Here is an 18,460-nt window from a genome sequence, read left to right on the forward strand (position 1 = left end):
AGATAGTTCACATGAGTGAAACAAAGCAAGGAATTAATTCAGTATTGCCCATTGGCAGGCATATTCAGCCATCTCCAGGAAGGCAGTACTTCATCACACATAATGGTTACTTGGGAAGATTAACGCCATTACTCTGAATGTCCCCCCCATTCCTGCTTCTACCCCAGCTCTGTATGCTGAGCATGGCACCATATTGTCTGGAATATCCCTTGGATCAGCTGGGTCAGCTGTTCTACCTCTGTCCTCTCCGAGTTTATTGTGTACCCCCAGCCTGGTCCCTGGTGGGGTGGGAGGCAGAAAAGGCCTTGATGCTGTGCAAGCGCTGCTCAGCAGTGACTGAAATATCCCTGTGTTATCAACACTGTTTGCAGCACAGGTGGGATGAAGGCACTGATTTGTTGTATGCCTTTTGGAATTAGCTTAACTTTCCATGCTTAAATCAGCCTATGTATAAAATTGAAGAAATGTAGGCATTTAGAAAGATATTACCTGCTGTGGAAAACAAACTTTTTTGACTGTATTACTCATATAAGAAGTAGTTTGTTTTCTGAATGATATAATATGGAAATGTAGTTGCTGAGTTCAGTTTTTGTAATATATAGGTAAATGTTAATTCCCTTCATAGCCTTGTGCTTCATCATGAAGTGTCAGGTGAAACCTTCCAAACTGGAGGGTTTTATAACTAGATTTATAGTTTTGGATTTACAGAATGTTATTCTGAACAGTATAATTTTCAGTGGTTGGAGTTAAAATAGTGTATTGCAGAATGCCAGCATATTTGTTTTCAGTGCCACACATTTCAAGTGGGTAGGGAAGTTGATGTTCTTATTTCAGTGTCTTGATTATTGTTATATTCTAATTTGAGAATAAAAAATAAAGTGCTAGAAATAGTTAAATATTGAAGTTTTATTCTTTCACCTAGTCTGGTGAGGAAGCAGACTGTACCTAAGTGTAATTGTAATTAATGGGATTCAGTGAGAAAGCGAATAATAGATAGAACCAGGCTGTGATCTCTCATGGCTCAAAGTGATAGAAGTGGAAATGTGCTGAATGCTGATAAGTCAGCCTACGCCTACCAGGTGGCAGCTGAACTGCTGCTTGTTGCAATAGAACACCTGCTAAACTGTCAGCAGTAGGAGGGTGTATTGAGATAAATTTTAGGATTGTTAGCATTGAGAATTATCTTTCTTAAACATTCCCACAGCGATTGTTGGAGTGCTACAGCAGCAGTTATAATATATGCACCTGTATGTGTATTTGCATGTATATGCTAAATATGAACCCACAAAAAGTTAACCTTGCTAAATGTAAGATCCAGTTCATTGTTTAGCTTTGATGGCTGACTCTCTTTTCCTTGTTTTCCTTTCGTTCCTTCATCCCATAACACAATCAGAAATTTACATCTTGAAGTGCTATCCCTGTGCATTTTTTCTTTCATTGAGCAACAACAACAAAAAAAGGACAGTTTATAAAACTGTAAGGTGAGATTTTCAAAAGAGAAGAAAGAGGAGATTCCAAAAGCAGAAACTGAATGTAAGACAACCATGTCAGCAAAAAGCTGAGATTTAAGACGTGACATGTTAATAAGAAAAATGTTTGGAGGTCTTTCAATTTTGGCAGTGTTTAAAATTACTCTCCCTTTTTGTGATTTCAAATTGTAAGTCTATTTCCCTAAAAGGTTGTGTTTGTCTTTCCAATTTTTCCTTCTCTATTGCTTATGCAAAACATTATCACACAATAAAAATGGCTTGTTTAATCTGTGAGAAGTCTTATTTTCTTATGATTGGCAAATGCATCATGTTGAACAGTCATCAGTCATTGCTCAGATACTTGCTTCATTTAAATGGGTTTTTGCTGGGCCTGTTCTCTGGTGTGTGTTTCGTGTAAAAAGACACATCAGACTGTATGGGGAATCTTTTAACCCTTCCACATACTTTATTTATTAACTCTTTATCAGGTAGTACAGAAAACAGCATGCCATTTCTAGTCTCTGACTAGCTTGTCCTTGATACAGGCTTTGGTGGTCTGACTTCAAGAGATTAGATCTGTCTGTGAGTGGGGAGGGTATTAGTGACTGACAAGAAGTGCCATGTTGTTTTCTTCATGTCCAGAGGAGCAGTGGTTCATTCAGGTATAGGAAGATGAGATTTCTTTCTTGAAAGAAAATATCGTGGCCAGTGCTTCTTTCTTTGTGTGTGGGGTGGGATGTTTTTAAGGTTTTTCTTCTTTCTGTGATTTCTTGTGGCCTTGGCACTCTTTTTTGTTTACTTTTTTCACTGTATGTGTAAAGAACAGAGCAGTCTTTTGGAACTACTTTTGCTCGTTCTCTAAAGCAGTATTAAAGCTTAACTGTAGTCAAGCCTTGCCTCTTTGAGATCTCCTTTGGGCCACTTGTCCCTTAGGTATTTTGGAATTCTTGTTATCAATAGTACCATAGTCCTTCTGCTCTCTTAAGCTGTGCTTTAAAGAGAGAGGGGGGAAGGGCAGGGGCAGATTAAAAGAAATTTTAATGTAAGTTGTGTCTAATGGCTTTATGTTGAGACATTCTGCATGGCATTTGCAATGCACAGTTCCCCTTGGTGTCAGTAGCCGTTGTGGAGAAGGATGCGCTTCATTTGCAAGAGAGAAGCAACAGCACAAAGTTCAGTGGTAAATGTGACAGTGACATCGAATCTAACAAGATTTGATGGCAAGGTGTACTTGAGTATTTACTGCAGAGAGGACAGGGTCAGACAAAACTGTCAGGGAGACCCTCCCATTGGTTCATGAGGTTCAGAGAGGACTCCCTTGCATTCTAAACTCCTTCTCTGAGGGAGGTTTAGGTGCAGCTGGATGTAGACTTAGTCCCAGATTTAATCAACAGTTTGTGTCAAAGGGGTTATATGTGCTCAGTCTTTTACGTCACTTAGCTAAGGTTGCAGTTTCAGTGTGCTTATTCCTAATTCATGTACAGACTACCTCAGCCTCAAGGAGTAACCTTGAGAGGTGTCCCTACTCAAGGGAGAACCTGGCATGCAGCCTGTGGCGGTGCAGGAGATCTCAGTGGGCCTTGAGTTGTCTGCTCTTTATGGAATAAGGTGATGGACTTAGTCATGTTTGCCTGCCAGTGGATGTCTTGATAACTGTGCAGGACAGCTCTTGGCTACTGTGTTGCCATCCTCCTCCCCAGAGGACACCGAGTTAGGCACTGCCAGAGCTGTAAGGGTGAAGAATTTGTGCAGGGCAATTGCCATTAATTCTTTTTCCTTTCCTATCAAAAATGATTTAACAATCTTACCTGTGGGCATCCAAATGTATCCAATGCGTTCCTTTGGGGCAGACAGCATTGTTCTCTTTAACTGCTAAGGCTCATAAACTTAGAGCTTCTTTTACTTTATGCTTGAACATCAGTAATAAGTCGTTCAAAAGGCAAATCAGGTCTGCTGTCACAGGTCTTCAAATCATAGGTTTTGAATGGGTGAGTATGGGAGAGAAGGGTCTCTCTGCAGTCTTTCCAAGAGAAACGCCTTCATGGTGGTGAATGGAATAATTTCATCAGCAGTTAATTCATACTAGTATTTAGGGATGACAGTTGGGCATTTTGGTCCCGACTGTCTTTGCTTCCTCTCAGTCATGAATATTGATATATTTATTCTTTGCACTGTTTTTTCTAGTTTGCTGTACTTTCAGGTTTTATTACTAGTGAACCTGTGTTCCAAGATTAGCTTTTTGACAGTATTTTTTAAATTTGTAAAGTAACACCAGTATTTGTCTCAAGTATACTATTCCTTCTTGCATTACATTGCAGTTGCATGAAAAAAAAATCTTTCTAGGTAATTGCAAAGTCAAGTATAGTTTTCATTGCTTTAGGAACAGAAATGACTTTGTAATGTGGTTCACCTGGAGGATTTTTTTGTTTGTTTTGTGCTATAGGTTACACAAGAGGCAGGAGAATTTATGATCACTTTCCCATATGGATACCATGCAGGATTTAACCATGGTTTTAACTGTGCAGAGTCAACAAACTTTGCCACCTTCAGATGGATTGATTATGGAAAAGCAGCAAAATTGGTAAGTCATATTGCAGAAAATTGACATGCCAGGGGATCTTTCCTGTGGGTATTTCTTCGTGACAATCTATCAAAGCCGATGAAAGGGAGAACTTTTAGATCAGGTAATGCTTTATATTGCCATTGAAATGTTATTTATAGTTGCTTTTTTTTATAGTGGGTGTTATACTTCCACCAGTGTATATTCCTCGCACTAGTGAGTTTTGTTTCCAGCTTTATGTATATATTGCTGTTGAAACCCATATCTATTTATGGATATTTTTAGGTTGAAACTACATATACTGAGGTTAGCATATGTGAAGACCACTGACATCCGCTTTTAAACCTAGATTAAAATTTTGTTACGTGGCATGCTCTTTTTTGCTTCTTTTTGTATACATCATGGGGGTACATACACAAATCAAGAAAGTGTGCTGTTTTTTCAGCAGAAGTTTGTTATGTTTTTCTGTATTTTGTGATTTTTCTCAGTGTTACAGCTTATATAAGTTTTGGTTAGTATGCTTCCCAGAATGTTAAAGTCAGAGACATTCTTTGCATTGACTTGTTTGTTACTGAACAAAAGAAACCCTTTTCAATAGTGATTTGCTTAATATATTAGGAATAAGATGTCATGGAATAAAACGCAAAATTAGATGTGCAGGTTTAAGAAGTGATAGTAATGTGCTCTCATTAAGAGCTTGGTATTGGAAGACCGTAAGAAAGTTCTTAACAGAAATTTATGATTCACGGCATTTCTGATTATTATTGTGAGGCTGAATATGCTTAAAAGGGGAGGAGTCATCTGCCTCTGTATGCATACACTGACAATGCTGAAAGTATTGAAAACATAAGTATGCATCTAACGTGTTCACTTTGGTCTTTACCTTTAATGGGAAAATTGTATTTTAATAGGCAACAGATAAGGTGTTGACTGTAAATTTAATGACTGTAAATTTAATGACTGTTCTGCAACTCTGCTAATTGATTAGCTGAACTTCAAGAATGGCAAACTTTATCTTCAGATGTAGCAAAAAGCATAGTGGTGACTACAGCTACATCCTTTCAGTGTACAATTTCTAATATTTTAAAAATATGGTCTACCATTTGGCCCCAGTACAAACTATTAAATTTTTTATGCCTCCAGTGTGCCTCTCAGTTATTGTATTACACTGTAAACTTTGTCACATTTAAACTCACTGGAGTTAGAAGTTCCTTTTTTAAAGCTAATGACATTTTATTCCTTTACACCGCTTCAAAGGTCCTTCTGAAGTTCTGAATTTTTAGCTAAGAGGTCTTGGCATATGCACTCCAAATACCAATTTATTTAGTCAAGATTCTTTAACGTATGGTTAAAACTTTCATCTTGGGACACTGGATTCTGTGCTGTGTGGTTATTGCACATAAAAGCATAGTTGTGCATAAATAGCAAAAGAAGTTAAAGTGGGTCTTTGGTGTCTGCTGCTGAATTTAAACATCAGAAAATTTCGAAATGGCATCTGAAATAATAATGACTGTCTTCCTCTATAGAGAAATCGTAGATACCACTGTCAAATGTGAACCCCAATTTCTTTGGCAAGTGTTCAGAGTGCTTAATGACTCTTACTTATTTTTCTATTACTTACTACTGCAAGAATGAGGATTTAAGTTTATTTTTCTTCTCTTTTTAAATGACAAAAAATATGCTAGGGAGTGCTAATAGTCGGAATTTATTTATTTATTTATAATTAAGAAATATGTAAGAAAAGAAGCAATGGGAAGGTGATGAAATAATTATTCATAATACTTTTTATGGTGTATTAATAGGGTAAAAAAGTCAAAGAAAGATTATGGTTATCTGTTGTTAAATTGCAATTATATGACACTTTGAAAGGGCACACAAGTTATGGAATTACTGCAGATTTGGTGCGGTTTCTTAATTATAGTGTCACTCCAGAGGAGCATGAGGATAGCTATGAGGATAGTTTTATTGTAACCTCAGGAAACTTCCTGAAAGTATGAAATAGGTAAGAGGACTCTGTGTTTAAAGAATACTGATATTTTAGCAGGTTTTTTTCCTCAGCTTTGGTAGTTTCACATAAAAAAAAAAGGGGAAACCAAACCACCACAGGCTTGCATTCCCATTTGTCAGAGTACTGATGTCATGCTTGACTTGTCTATTTCTTTATGTGGTATGTACAAGAATTGAAAAAGTTATTTTGAATTCCCTAGTCCCCTGTATTGTACTGCAGAAATTGCCTGTGTCAGCATAATACAGCAATATCTAGGTTTGTTGCTGTATTCTCCTTAGAGAATATGGTATACCAATGACTGATTGATTGTCTTCCTACAGGAACACTTTTATTTTTGGAGATTAGTTTCTAATTGCTGGATTTGTGCCTTAGAAGAAGAAAAAATCCTAAGGTACAGTCAATATTCAATCTTCATGAACTTCAGAAAAAAAAATCCAGCAAAGATTTCCATTAAAGTTGTAGTAAACGTTTAGGCTGTGTGATGATACCGCTTTCCTTCATGAAATGAGATGGTGTTAAAGATTCTGTCAAATTGATTGCAAATGTTGACTCAGAGACACTCACTATTGGAAACTTTGGTTAAGCAGAGACTGTGGATGCAATTTTAAAAAATTATTTTCTGCCTTTAACAATGTTAAACTTATGATCTTGATTATACTATGTGTATCCTAACTACCTGTGGTAATTGAACAGTGGGAGCAGAGATACATCCTCCAGCTTGTTTTATAGAGCTTATGTAACACTTCCTTTCTGGGAAGAAAGAGTAACAGTAGATTTCTGTGTGGATTTTGCTGCCTTTTGCAACTGGGAAGACCACACAGGAAGATAAGTCGGAGATGCTGGTGAAAGGAGCAAACTAGCCATGTTCTGCTGAAGATAACTGACAAATGGATGTGGTGAACAGGAATGCTGGTGAAGTGCTGATACTGAATAATGGCAGGACTTAATGAATCAGAAGTAGGTAGTGCTCAGCTCACAATTACTTTAGTTGTGTCTGTTATATCCTGTGAGGATGAGAGGTACTCTGAACTTTAGATAAGGTCATAGAGTCATAGGGTAGTTAAGGTTGGAAAGGACCCTAAGATCAAGTTCCAACCCCCATGCCATGGGCAGGGACACCTCACACTAGATAGCCATCATCACACTGTAACTTTCATTAGCTGAATGCTATTTTTTTTTTGGGAAAAAAAAGGTATAAAATAGGGGCAGATAGGATATTTCTTCAGGCTTCATCTGCCATTTTTCCTAATGGAGCCCACACTTATTTCAGTAGGGTGGAAATGTGTAGCTTCATGAAGTGTGTTTTGAGTTTCCTTACTCCAGTGGATTTTGTTACTTTGGTAAGGCAGGTGAGCCAGTAGCAAGTAGCTTGTACGTGTTGTAAGTATCTACTATGATTTGTGTTGAGCAGGTAACTCGTGAATAAAGGGTGATGTTCAGTTCTCAGAATTGTGAACAGAAATATTTGCACATAATTCTTTTATGTTGAATGACATAAAAATCCTTCTGAAGCAATTGGATAAAAGACACTTCTCTAGTTTGAGAATAATCTTGTATTCCTATGTTCATTAGCTGCAGGACAGGATGCTCTGTGCCCCAACAGCAAATCTGTGGATCATCTATGTTTATTAGTTTTTTTTTTATAATTGTTATTTCTAAAGAGTGCAAATGTTGCCTTCATACAAGGTATCAGTGCAAGACCTCTCACTTTACAGGTGTCAAAACTGGTGTTCTGTCCTGATTTTCACCTGTCCAAGTTTTAGCTTTGATAGATAGGACCATTATGCACTCAAATTTCATACTGAGAATTGGAAACATTTAGAATTTTAATAATTTTTTGTGTCATTGTGTAAAGGCATGTTTGGTTTTTTTTTAGTTTTTTTTTTTCTTTTTAGTTTTTTTGGTTTTTATTTTTTTCCCTTTTCTGTCTTAGAATTCTTGTTTTTTCCTTGCTGCTGGTTTACATATGTTTGCAAAGCTTACATGTTGGCAAATCAGTTCCTAATTACAGGGAATTCCTCCAAAACCCACATCTCTTTTCACCTTATGTAGAGTTTCTGGACTGCATATTCCCACGTAAGGCTGATAGGAGAAGTAGTCCATAGAACAGAGAACTGGGTTGAGGTAGAGGTCCTGTGTAGGAAATGTAGAGGAGATTGGTTATGTGAGCAGGTTTCATTAGGGCTCTGTAATTCTTTATGCAGTGGTGATTATTTTAGTTTCTGTTCTCCTATTTTCATATTGTTATTGTTTAAATCCCCAAATGTCCCTGTCCATTACTTTTACAAATCCTTGTCTCAGGTTCTCTCACAACTCTTCATCACTCCTTGCAAAATGGATACCTATACTTCCAACAGCTTTTAGAGGAAGCACTGGCAGTTTTGAACACTGCTGTCATTGCTCACTCTGTTTTGTGGCACCAGTTGGTGACTTTCACTCAGTATAAATGTATGTAAATTTTACTGCCTTCTATCAGGGATAGAGTCACACTAGGTGATTTTACTAGTCATTATAATGATTTTTTTGTATTGAAGCTTCTTTTAGGACGTGATTTGTTTTCAGATGTTGGAAAGCTTTTTTTTTTTTTTGTTTAGCTGGGATGTAGAACCTGGGAAGTCTACCGACCTTTTCTATGTGAAACTTGAGCTACTTTAATATTATTGCTCTCTGTCATAAAATTAAGTTGGTAATTACTCATGCATTTTGCAGTGGTAGCTGCTTAGCAGCATATTTTCTGTGGATAGGTTAGATCAAAGTGCTGGACTGCAGGTTGTATTTTTCCCTTTGGTGGGATGAAGTGCAGTTGTTTTGATGTTAGGTTTGATGGATTTGTTTGCCACTGCATTCATTAGCTTCACATCAAAAAACTGACAGGCTGTTAAATGAAACTTTGGCTTAGATTTTCAGCTTGACTGTTTTGAGACCTTTGTGAAGATATTTTGTTTTTGTGCTGCAGCAGCCTCAAGCAGTTACGACTGTTTCAAAGGGAAGAAAAATTATTTAGTATCCTGATTCTTCTGAGTAAAAGAAGAGTCATTGTCTTGAAGATAACCATGTCCAGCTTATGCTATCCAAAAAATGTATTTTATTATAAAATGTATATTTAGAGACAGTATGTATCACTTAAATAATTTTGTCAGAAAAGAAATTATACTTACCACACAAAAGCACTTTTCTATCTCAGAATTTATTGAGGTAATAATTTTTCCAAGGAGGATTATCTTTAGGTTGTTTTTGTACAATACAATATTATTTGTCAGTTTAAAACTCACTTGTACCATCATTATCATTTTTTTTTTAAATGTGGGTGAGTGATTTAAAGGCCTGGACTTGAAAAGTAGCTTTCTACTCCGCAGCAGTGTTTTAGTACTGAATGTTGGAAATAGCTGTGTACATAAGCTCATGAGTGATTCTTATATCAGCTTAATTTATTGGTTTGAAGTGGGTACTGCTGTCAAGGAAACATCTTTTTGTATTGTTGTTAGTATTATTTTTTTTCCCAAACATCACATGTTGATGACATTTGATACTGGTCTGCAGTGATAGCAGCTTTATTCAAGATGTACAAATGAATGTTTTTACTTGCTGGAAATACTAGTTAGTCCCCTTATATCGTTGACTTGGCTGCTGATGGCATCTTGCAAAGATCCAGAACCAGACATGCTTTCCATTTGTGGTCCTGGTATTAGTACACCACTTCAAAGAAAATCCTTTGCATTCACATTTCACTTCATTATCAGCTGCCACTCTCATCTCTGTAGTTGTCATGGAATGTTAGCTTTTATTTTTTCTGTATGTTTAGTTCTTTAATCTTGATCTGTTCCTTAGCTTTTATTTTTGTCTGTTTTACTACTGCCATCATCTACTGCTCATGCTTGGTTCTTACACCCCAAACTCAGCATTTCTTGAGAATAGCAGCAGATTGTCAGTCTCCTAGTGGGCAATAACTTGTGGACTTCTCGCACTGTGGCATCTTGAATTTGGAACTCTTAAGGGTTTGGGATTAGAAAGGAATAGCGATAATCAGGATATTTTTGCCTGTAAATGCAAAAGAGAATTATGTTCTATTGTCTTTTTTTGTACCTTCCCATTTCCCAACCAGTACCAGAGCAACTGGTTGTAAGTTTTCATAATCCAAAAAGTCATATGATTGTGCTTTTATGTTTTCACAGTCTGTGCTACTCTGTGTGCAAGTACTGTTGTTATCTTGAGTAATCTGTGGTTCTAAAGGTCAGTGTGGATTCTCATGAATCTTTTCCATCTGTACCTAGCTGAACTTCTTTTTCTGTGTGCTGCTACAGTGCATGTGACAAAGGTTATGCATGGATGTTTCTGGCTCAGGTAAATGTCACAGGTGCCAGAAAGTGATTCAGGTGTCAGTGCATGTCCAGGCAGTTAAGTGAGCCATCTGTCATTGTATTCTCTTACTTATACCATTTTCATAAGTAAAACTAGTCTTAAAAAAACTTAACTCATTCTCTTACTCTCAGAGGATGTCAGTTCTCCAGCCTTGCCAGAATAACTTTCTGTTTTGACACTGGGAGGCAACCTCATCTGATATGCAAAAATATAACTTAAGTATTAGGGCTCAGTTCCCTTAAAACCACCACCCTCAACCTTCCTTCTCATAAACCAAGCTCTCCCCCAACTTCACTGTTGTTGTTGTTACTATTATTAGTAATCATTTTGCAACCATTTGACCCTTGAGTTCGAACCATTAGAAATTTCATATCATCACACCTATAAGAGGTAATTCTATTCCTAGATGTTGCAATGTACTCCATTAGGACTAGTATTGGAAGAGTGAGAAATGCTTTCGTTTCATGGGTTTCATGTAATTTGGTGCCACCAGAAGGAAGTGTGGTCTTAGGATACTGGAAACAATTGTGCTGATATTTCTTCCTTGCAGTTTGCGTTGTTCTCTGACGTTGTCTCTAACTCAGATGTACTTGTTCCCTACCCCCATCTCTTTCCTTCTTCTGCATGTAGAAGTAAAGTTTTGCAAGATGATTTTCACTCAGTTAACCTATGTATCTTCTACTGGGACCTTCTACAAGATTCACCCCTACTGGAGATGAATCAGTCCTACAGTTGGTACTGGAATCACAGTTTTGGCTCAGGCCAAGCATACTGTGGAGATGAAAAACTTGAAGTTTTCTCTCTTGTTTTTCTGTGACTGTGTGGAATACTACGTAAAAATGAAGAATAAATGTTGATAGGTTTGAAACATGCATGGCCTGTTCATTTTAAACAAAAAACACTGTAAATGAAATATATAAACAATATATAAATATATATATTTATGCATATAAATATATGTATATAAACAATATATAAGCAATTCAAAATCCTCGACTTAGTATGAGCAGTACAGAATGCTTGTTTGAATGAAGAAGACTAAATGATGTACCCCCATCCTGAGATAACTATACCAGGATAAATAAAGTGTAGGTGCTACTTTTAGTACATATGAGCTGTGTAGCTACCAGATATATGAAAAAGGAGATGAACATACAGGATGCCTCAGCTGCAGCTTTAGTGTCCCCACTCTGCTTGTTAATCACTTGGGTGATTAGGTCTTGCTTGTTTGTTACTAGTTAAAAGGTTTTGAGGTTTAAAATTCTTGAAAAGGATCTTAAATGGCCTGTATAACTTGGCCTGGTTTGGTTTTAGATAAACCTGACAATAAAACATACTGTTAGGCTTTACAAAAAGGAGGTTACTGAGGTGTATCTTGAAATAATTTGCTGAAAGTTAAATTAAGACCTTGGTGCTAGTGTGTCTGTATTCAGTTTTTAAGGTTTATCCTTCTGCCTGAAGGATTAACCACTTTCAGGTTGTTGTCAGAAAAGGTAGAATCAATCACCTTGAAGGTGTCATCTTTCTCTGAGGATATATATAGTCACCTCATAACGTAGTTACAGCATTAACACTGAAGAAAAAGGTGTATTGATGTTGTAGATAAAGTGCACTACTGCATGGTTCATTGCAAGACCCTGTGTACATTCTTACAGTGAAGTAAGTTATTTCATTCTTTTCAAAGTTTAATACCAATATAACCAGATAAATTCAGTGAAGACTTCGTTCTCTGTAGCTAATTTAGACTCGACCGCATCATCTCAATTGCTAACTTCTAAATCTTAACAACAAAATCACCTGGTTTTTACTTTTGCCACATGACCTTCCACATGCTTGGGGTCCTGAGGGAATGTTTTTCACCTGAAGTTTGTTGCTAATATATATCTACGTATATGTATAAAGAAAGATGGATTGCTTTATGGAGTTACAGTATCTGCTTCTATGGGGCAGTCCAATTTGAAATACTCAGCTAAAATCTGAATGAAAAAAACACACTTATTCTATTGATGTCACTGTGCTTGTGTCTGGATTTGCCAGCCTATTCCAGTTAAATTATTTTGGTTCTTCTGAATACATTAATACACGTCAGTAGGTGCTGTGTTTTGGTGGTCTTTTCAAATGCTGAGAACAATCACAGTGTGTAAAGAAGACAGAGAGGTCTGAGTGTTTTGATGCATTATTATAAGTGCTGTGGGGATAAATCTGTAATATACATAGAGGAGAAATGTAGTTCAGATACAGTAATTTTGTTTCTTTTTCATGCCTGTTTTTCTGATTCCAATGAATCAAGAGAGAAACTGTAAAAAATTACTCAAAAATGGGAAAGATACCATCAAGAAAACCAAAATCCCATATAGAGGAGCTGCTTCTAAGACAGTATTAAGCTGCTTGGTATGACTAACATAATAAATCTATAACATAGTAATTATCTCCAACTCAACTTCAGACATTCTGCTAGCCAAAATAGAATTGTTTGTGGAAAATATGCAGGAAGACTTGTGAAATGGAGATGGAAGGAACAATGAAATAAAAATGCACATATGTTGCTGAGGCTCTTAAAATGTGGCCCTTTAGAAAACTGATGGCTTTAAGAGACTGAGATAGAAAGACAATTTTTGTGCTTTTTGTTATTTGATTATGGTTGACTACAAGGGGTTAATATTTTTCACTTGTGTGCAAAAAAGCTAATATCAAAGCCTGCATGATGAATTTAATCTCCTACAAGGAATTGTCTCAAGTGTTGTTTAATACTCCTCACAAAAAGAAGTAGTCTTAAAAGTGAAATAGTTTAATTGGTGCAAAAATTTGAAGGATTTAGTTGGAAAAATATGGAAAAGAATAATATGGTTAAGTTTTAGACTTGTCTTCAGTATAACAACATTGTATTGTACATTGGACATTTTTTCAGTGGAGAAAGTACAGTGAGAATTTGAGGTGGTTATACCTTTAAACTCTGCCTGTGTTGTTTTTGTTTACAGAGCTGGAGAGGAAAATTCTTGAGGTCTTCTCTAAAGCTGTAGCATGCACATTTAAATTAAAATTCTCACTGAGTTTGGTAAGAAAAGAGGAACTAGTTCGTCAGTCAAGCCACCCTCAGTCTTGTTAGTAAAGGTCTGTATTCTGCATAATTAAATAAAATGTAATTGCTGGTGCCTTAATAAAGCAGTAGTTGTATATGGAAAACAAAACCAGGGTCTGTGAGAATAAAAAGATGCAAGCTCGTTGATAATATTTGCCAGTTTCTGATGGCTGAATCACTCCCTCATAGTAAAGAATTTCTTCCTAAAACCTATTCTTACTCTCCCCTCTGTCAGTTTAAAGCCACTCCCCTTTGTCTTGTCACTACATGCCCTTTTAAAATGCCCTTTTAAAATGCCCTTTTAAACTGCAGGTTTCCTATAGGTCCCCTTTAGGCACTGAAAGCTGTTCTAAGGTATCCCTGGAGCCTTCTCCAGGCTGAATGCACCCAAGTCTCTCAGCCTGTCTTCAGAAGAGAGGTGCTTCATACTTAAAAATGAGTAAGCTCTTATGTGAGCTCTAATCATGAGCTTAGAAACATAGAATCATAGAATAGTTAGGGTTGGAAAGGACCTTAAGATCATCTAGCTCCAAACCCCCTGCCATGGGCAGGGACACCTCACACTAAGCCATGTCACCCAAGGCTCTGTCCAGCCTGGCCTTGAACACTGCCAGGGATGGAGCATTCACAACTTCCCTGGGCAACCCATTCCAGTGCCCTCACCACCCTAACAGTAAAGAATTTCTTCCTTATATCCAATCTAAACTTCCCTTGTTTAAGTTTTAACCCATTAACCCTTGTCCTATCACTACAGTCCCTAATGAAGAGTCCCTCACCAGCATTCCTGTAGGCCCCCTTCAGATACTGGAAGGCTGCTATGAGGTCTCCACACAGCCTTCTCTTCTCCAGGCTGAACAGCCCCAGCTTTCTTAGCTTGTCTTCATATGGGAGGTGCTGCAGTCCCCTGATCATCCTTGTGGCACTCCTCTGGACTTGTTCTAACCATACCATGTCCTTTTTATGTTGAGGACACCAGAACTGCACACAATGCTCCAAGTGAGGTCTCACGAGAGAAGAGTAGAGGGGCAGGATCACCTCCTGTGACCTGCTGGTCATGCTTCTTTTAATGCAGCCCAGAAAAAGGTTGGCTTTCTGGGCTGTAAGTGCACACTGAAGCCAGCTCATGTTCATTTCCTCATCGACCAACATCCCCAAGTCCTTCTCCACAGGACTGCTCCCAATTTCTTCTCTGCCCGACCTTGTAGCTGTGCCTGGGATTGCTCTGACCCAGGTGTAGGACCTTGCACTTGGCATGGTTAAACTTCATGAGGTTGGCATCAGCCCACCTCACAAGTGTGTCAAGGTCCCTCTGGATGGCATTCCTTCCCTCCAGTGTATCAACAGAACCACACAGCTTGGTGTCATCGGCAAATTTGATCAGGGCGCATTCAATCCCACTATGTCACTGACAAAGATGTTAAACAAGACCGGTCCCAACACCGATCCCTGAGGGACACTACTCATTACTGCTCTCCAGCCAGACATTGAACCGTTGTCCACAACTCTTTGAGTGTGACCATCCAGCCAGTTCTTTACCCACCGAGTGGTCCACCTATCAAATTGATGTCTCTCCAATTTAGAGACAAGGATGTCATGCGGAGAGTGTCGAATGCTTAGCACAAGTCCAGGTAGATTACGTCAACTGCTCCACCCCTGTCCATCACTTTTGTATCCCTGTCATAGAAGGCCACCAAATTGGTCAGGCAGGATTTTCCCCTAGTAAAGCCATGCTGGCTGTCACCAAGCACCTTGTTGTTTTTCATGTGCCCTAGCATGTTTTCCAGGAGAATCTGCTCCCAGATTTTGCCAGGCACAGAGGTGAGACTGACAGGTCTGTAGTTTTCCATGTCTTCCATTTTCCCCTTCTTGAAAATGGGGGTTATATTTCCCATTTTCCAGTCATCAGGAACTTCACCTGACTCATATCAGAAAGGACTTCATAATTTTTTTTTAACTTTTGGTATGTGTTAAACCGTGGAGCATTTTGTCATTGATGACATAGTGAGTTCCAAGATGTGTATTATTTTGTCTTTACTTGTCATCTTAGATTAACATTGAGTACATTCTTCAGAATATGTCAGTCTTCTCTTAAATCTTCATTATTTCTTCCTTATTATAGGGCCTTCTGCCAAGAAAGGTGTAGAGTCTGGCATGGTCGTTGTCATGGTTTGAGCATGTTTTGAGGGTGTTTTTGTTCAAGGTTTTTTCCAGCCAGGTGGAGGAGGGGAGGCCGGGAGGAAGGAGAGACAGGACACTTGACCCAGGCTAGTCAATGAGGTATTCCATACCATAGCACGTGATGCCCAGAATGGATACTGGGAACGAGAAGATCTGGAGGGGTGAGATCTCTAGAGGAAAATGGAGGAAGGAGCACGCGGTGCTCAGCCGGGCAGGGTGGAGTGAGTTATGGGTCGGTGGCTGGTGGGGTGTTGTATTCTCTTCACTTGTTGTTTGCTGTATCATTATTATTTGTAGTGGTAATGGCAGTGGTGATTCTGTGTTATGCCTTAGCTATTAAACCATTTTTATCTCAATCCGTGGGGGCTACATTCTTTGGATTCTCCTTCCTAACTCTCCAGGAGTTGGGGGACTTGGTTTAAACCACGACAGTCGTCTTGTGGCTGTGGCTGAAACAATCTCTGCACTACTTCAGAAGGCCTTTCCCCTCTTCCATTTGTAGCATTGACAGACTGTTTATTAGTTGCTTCGTCTTGCAGACCTACTCTGCCAGACATCTTTAAAGAAACTGCCCCTCCATGTTATAAATTTTGTAGTTATTGGATCTGATACCGAAAATTATGAGTTCTTTGTTTTAGCTGGAGTACAATTAGAATTCATTCAGAGGGGTTTTATTCAGATGAAGAAAACTTGAAAATGTGTCATGCTCTTGAATTTCATGTGTTTGTCTGGCTAGAATATGGAAGTTAATACCAGAAAATGTATTCTTACAACATTTTTGACCTGTATAAATTAAATGCTTATTTTGTAATGAAAGAATGTCTTTTTATTTATTTAAGGTACCTTGGCATAAATCCATTTTGACAGGCTTCTAAATCTAAGCAAACGTATTTATTTCTGACTTTTGAAAGCTGCTGAGCACAGCATCTAGTTACTAGTGTAATTCAGCATCTCTAAAAACAAAGCAAGTTTTTGTTTAATTTCAGGCAGAATTTTAGTATAAACGATTACCAATGGGTCCTGCATCTTTTTGGCTCTTCAACTTTGAGGAGAAGTGCTACATCTGTTTTTGTAGGCAGATTCACATTTTCTGTGAGAGAGCTCTTCTGCTGTGTACTCTCCCAGGGTTAGTCTTGCAGGAGAAAAGAGGCGAGAAGTTCGATAAACCAGTTACTATTTGTAACATGAGTTGCTGTAATCAAAAGTGGAATGGTATTGTAGTGCATTTGTACAGAATCACCTGGGAGAGTGGATTTTTCTTCATTTGGCTTTGTTGCTAAACTGCAGCGTGTGACAGAGTCAGTATTTTGAGTCATAAAAGTGATGTGTCTAGCACATTATGGTTTATTTAAAATAATGTGAAGTTTTATTGACTGCTGTGCTGCTTATAGAATTGTTACAAAACAGTTTGGTTTGGAAAAGCTTTGAATCCAAAGAGAATAAATTTAATGTGAATGCTTTTAACTAAATTATGCTTAATTTAAATAATGTAACTTGTATTGATTATGCTGCTACAATTTATTTGGATTTTTATTTTTAATTAAGATTCAGTAATCTTATGTTACCTTCCAGAGCTGTTCATAAATGACTGCAAAGAAAATATGTGTTGATTAGATTAATGCTTAGATACATTATTTAAAGCAAAATCAGAACATAATTTATTTCTTTTTTTTTTCTTTGTGAAGGTATGTTATACTTAATAATATTTCTAAGAAACAATACAGTCCAATTTTATTTGTTTTTTTTTCTTCCTAAGCAAATTAGTGCTTTTATAATCCTGAAATGATATAGGTGCTTCTTTTGCTCCAGCTACCTCAAAGGCTGCCAGCACTACGTTCTGAAGCTGCTATGATGATTGCTAAAGTGCAGTGTAATCCTGCTAATTCCTTGTGCATCCTGTAACTTGCTCTGTGGCTTCTCCCTGCAGGCTGGTGTCTGTGCAGCACTGGAACGTGTTCTCAAACTTGGATGACCTCTTAATAATTTTCTGGCAAGGAGTTTGCCAGCTGATAATATTGAATACCTTGAAACCAATCCAGAATTAAACACTTCCTGTATTAACTTACACCGTGGTGTCTTAAGGCTTAACTGCGATTACTTGATTTTCCTCTCTCCACCCCCCCATCTTTGTTAGTATTATTAGCAATTTGAAAAGAGAGTTTAAGATTATCACTTGCCTTGTCTCAAAATATACATTTATTTATAAGTATGCAGCAATAAAAGTGCAATTTATTTCTGCATCTGTGCATGTGAAAGAGTCGTTACATAAAGGGAAGGTTACTGAAATTTTGAAGGTCAGAGAAGCTTAGCAGAAAGCAGGGCTGTAGAGCTTATGTCTCGGCAAATACCTGTACCTTAACACAAGACTGGAAAGCTGAAGACACAGAACTAGCTGAGTTCACAGAAGTCTTTGCAAATATTTGTGCAAGACAGAAACATTTTAAGTGATAGCTTCAAGTACCAGGTTTTGAACTTTGATTAACACTTAGTTTACCTAAATTCAATCAGGAAGATTGAACTCCTGTTGAGTCACTAGAAGTCTGTTTTTCTTAGAAATAATTGCTTCAGATACTGTTAACATAGTAGTGCTGTGTTAATTCTGTCATACATTCTGTCATGGGGGGACCTTACTGCTCTCTACAGCTACCTGAAAGGAGGTTGTAGCGAGGTGGGTGTTGATCTCTTCTTCCGAATAGCAATTGATATAGCAATTGATAGGACGAGAGAATATGGCTTCAAGTTGTACCAAGGGAGGTTTAGATTGGATATTGGAAAAAATATCTTTACCAAAAGGGATATCAAGCCTT

The 18,460-nt window shown here is 37.8% G+C and overlaps 1 protein-coding gene across 5 annotated transcripts in view; it reads left to right on the forward strand.

Moving 5' to 3' along the window:
• KDM4C (lysine demethylase 4C) overlaps window positions 1-18,460 on the forward strand; it is a 265,851-nt gene that overhangs the window by 57,129 nt on the left and 190,262 nt on the right. For 4 of the 5 annotated variants that reach the window (XM_034073180.1, XM_034073181.1, XM_034073182.1 and 1 more), the window contains exon 8: window positions 3,913-4,050. In XM_034073180.1, coding sequence (XP_033929071.1) covers window positions 3,913-4,050 — 138 coding nt within the window. Of the gene's footprint in view, window positions 1-3,912; window positions 4,051-13,374; window positions 13,424-18,460 lie in introns of those variants that run through there. The other variant, XM_034073184.1, reaches the window with a different exon arrangement.

The sequence above is a fragment of the Melopsittacus undulatus genome, chromosome Z (assembly GCF_012275295.1).
Source record: "Melopsittacus undulatus isolate bMelUnd1 chromosome Z, bMelUnd1.mat.Z, whole genome shotgun sequence".
Classification (NCBI taxonomy): domain Eukaryota; kingdom Metazoa; phylum Chordata; class Aves; order Psittaciformes; family Psittaculidae; genus Melopsittacus; species Melopsittacus undulatus.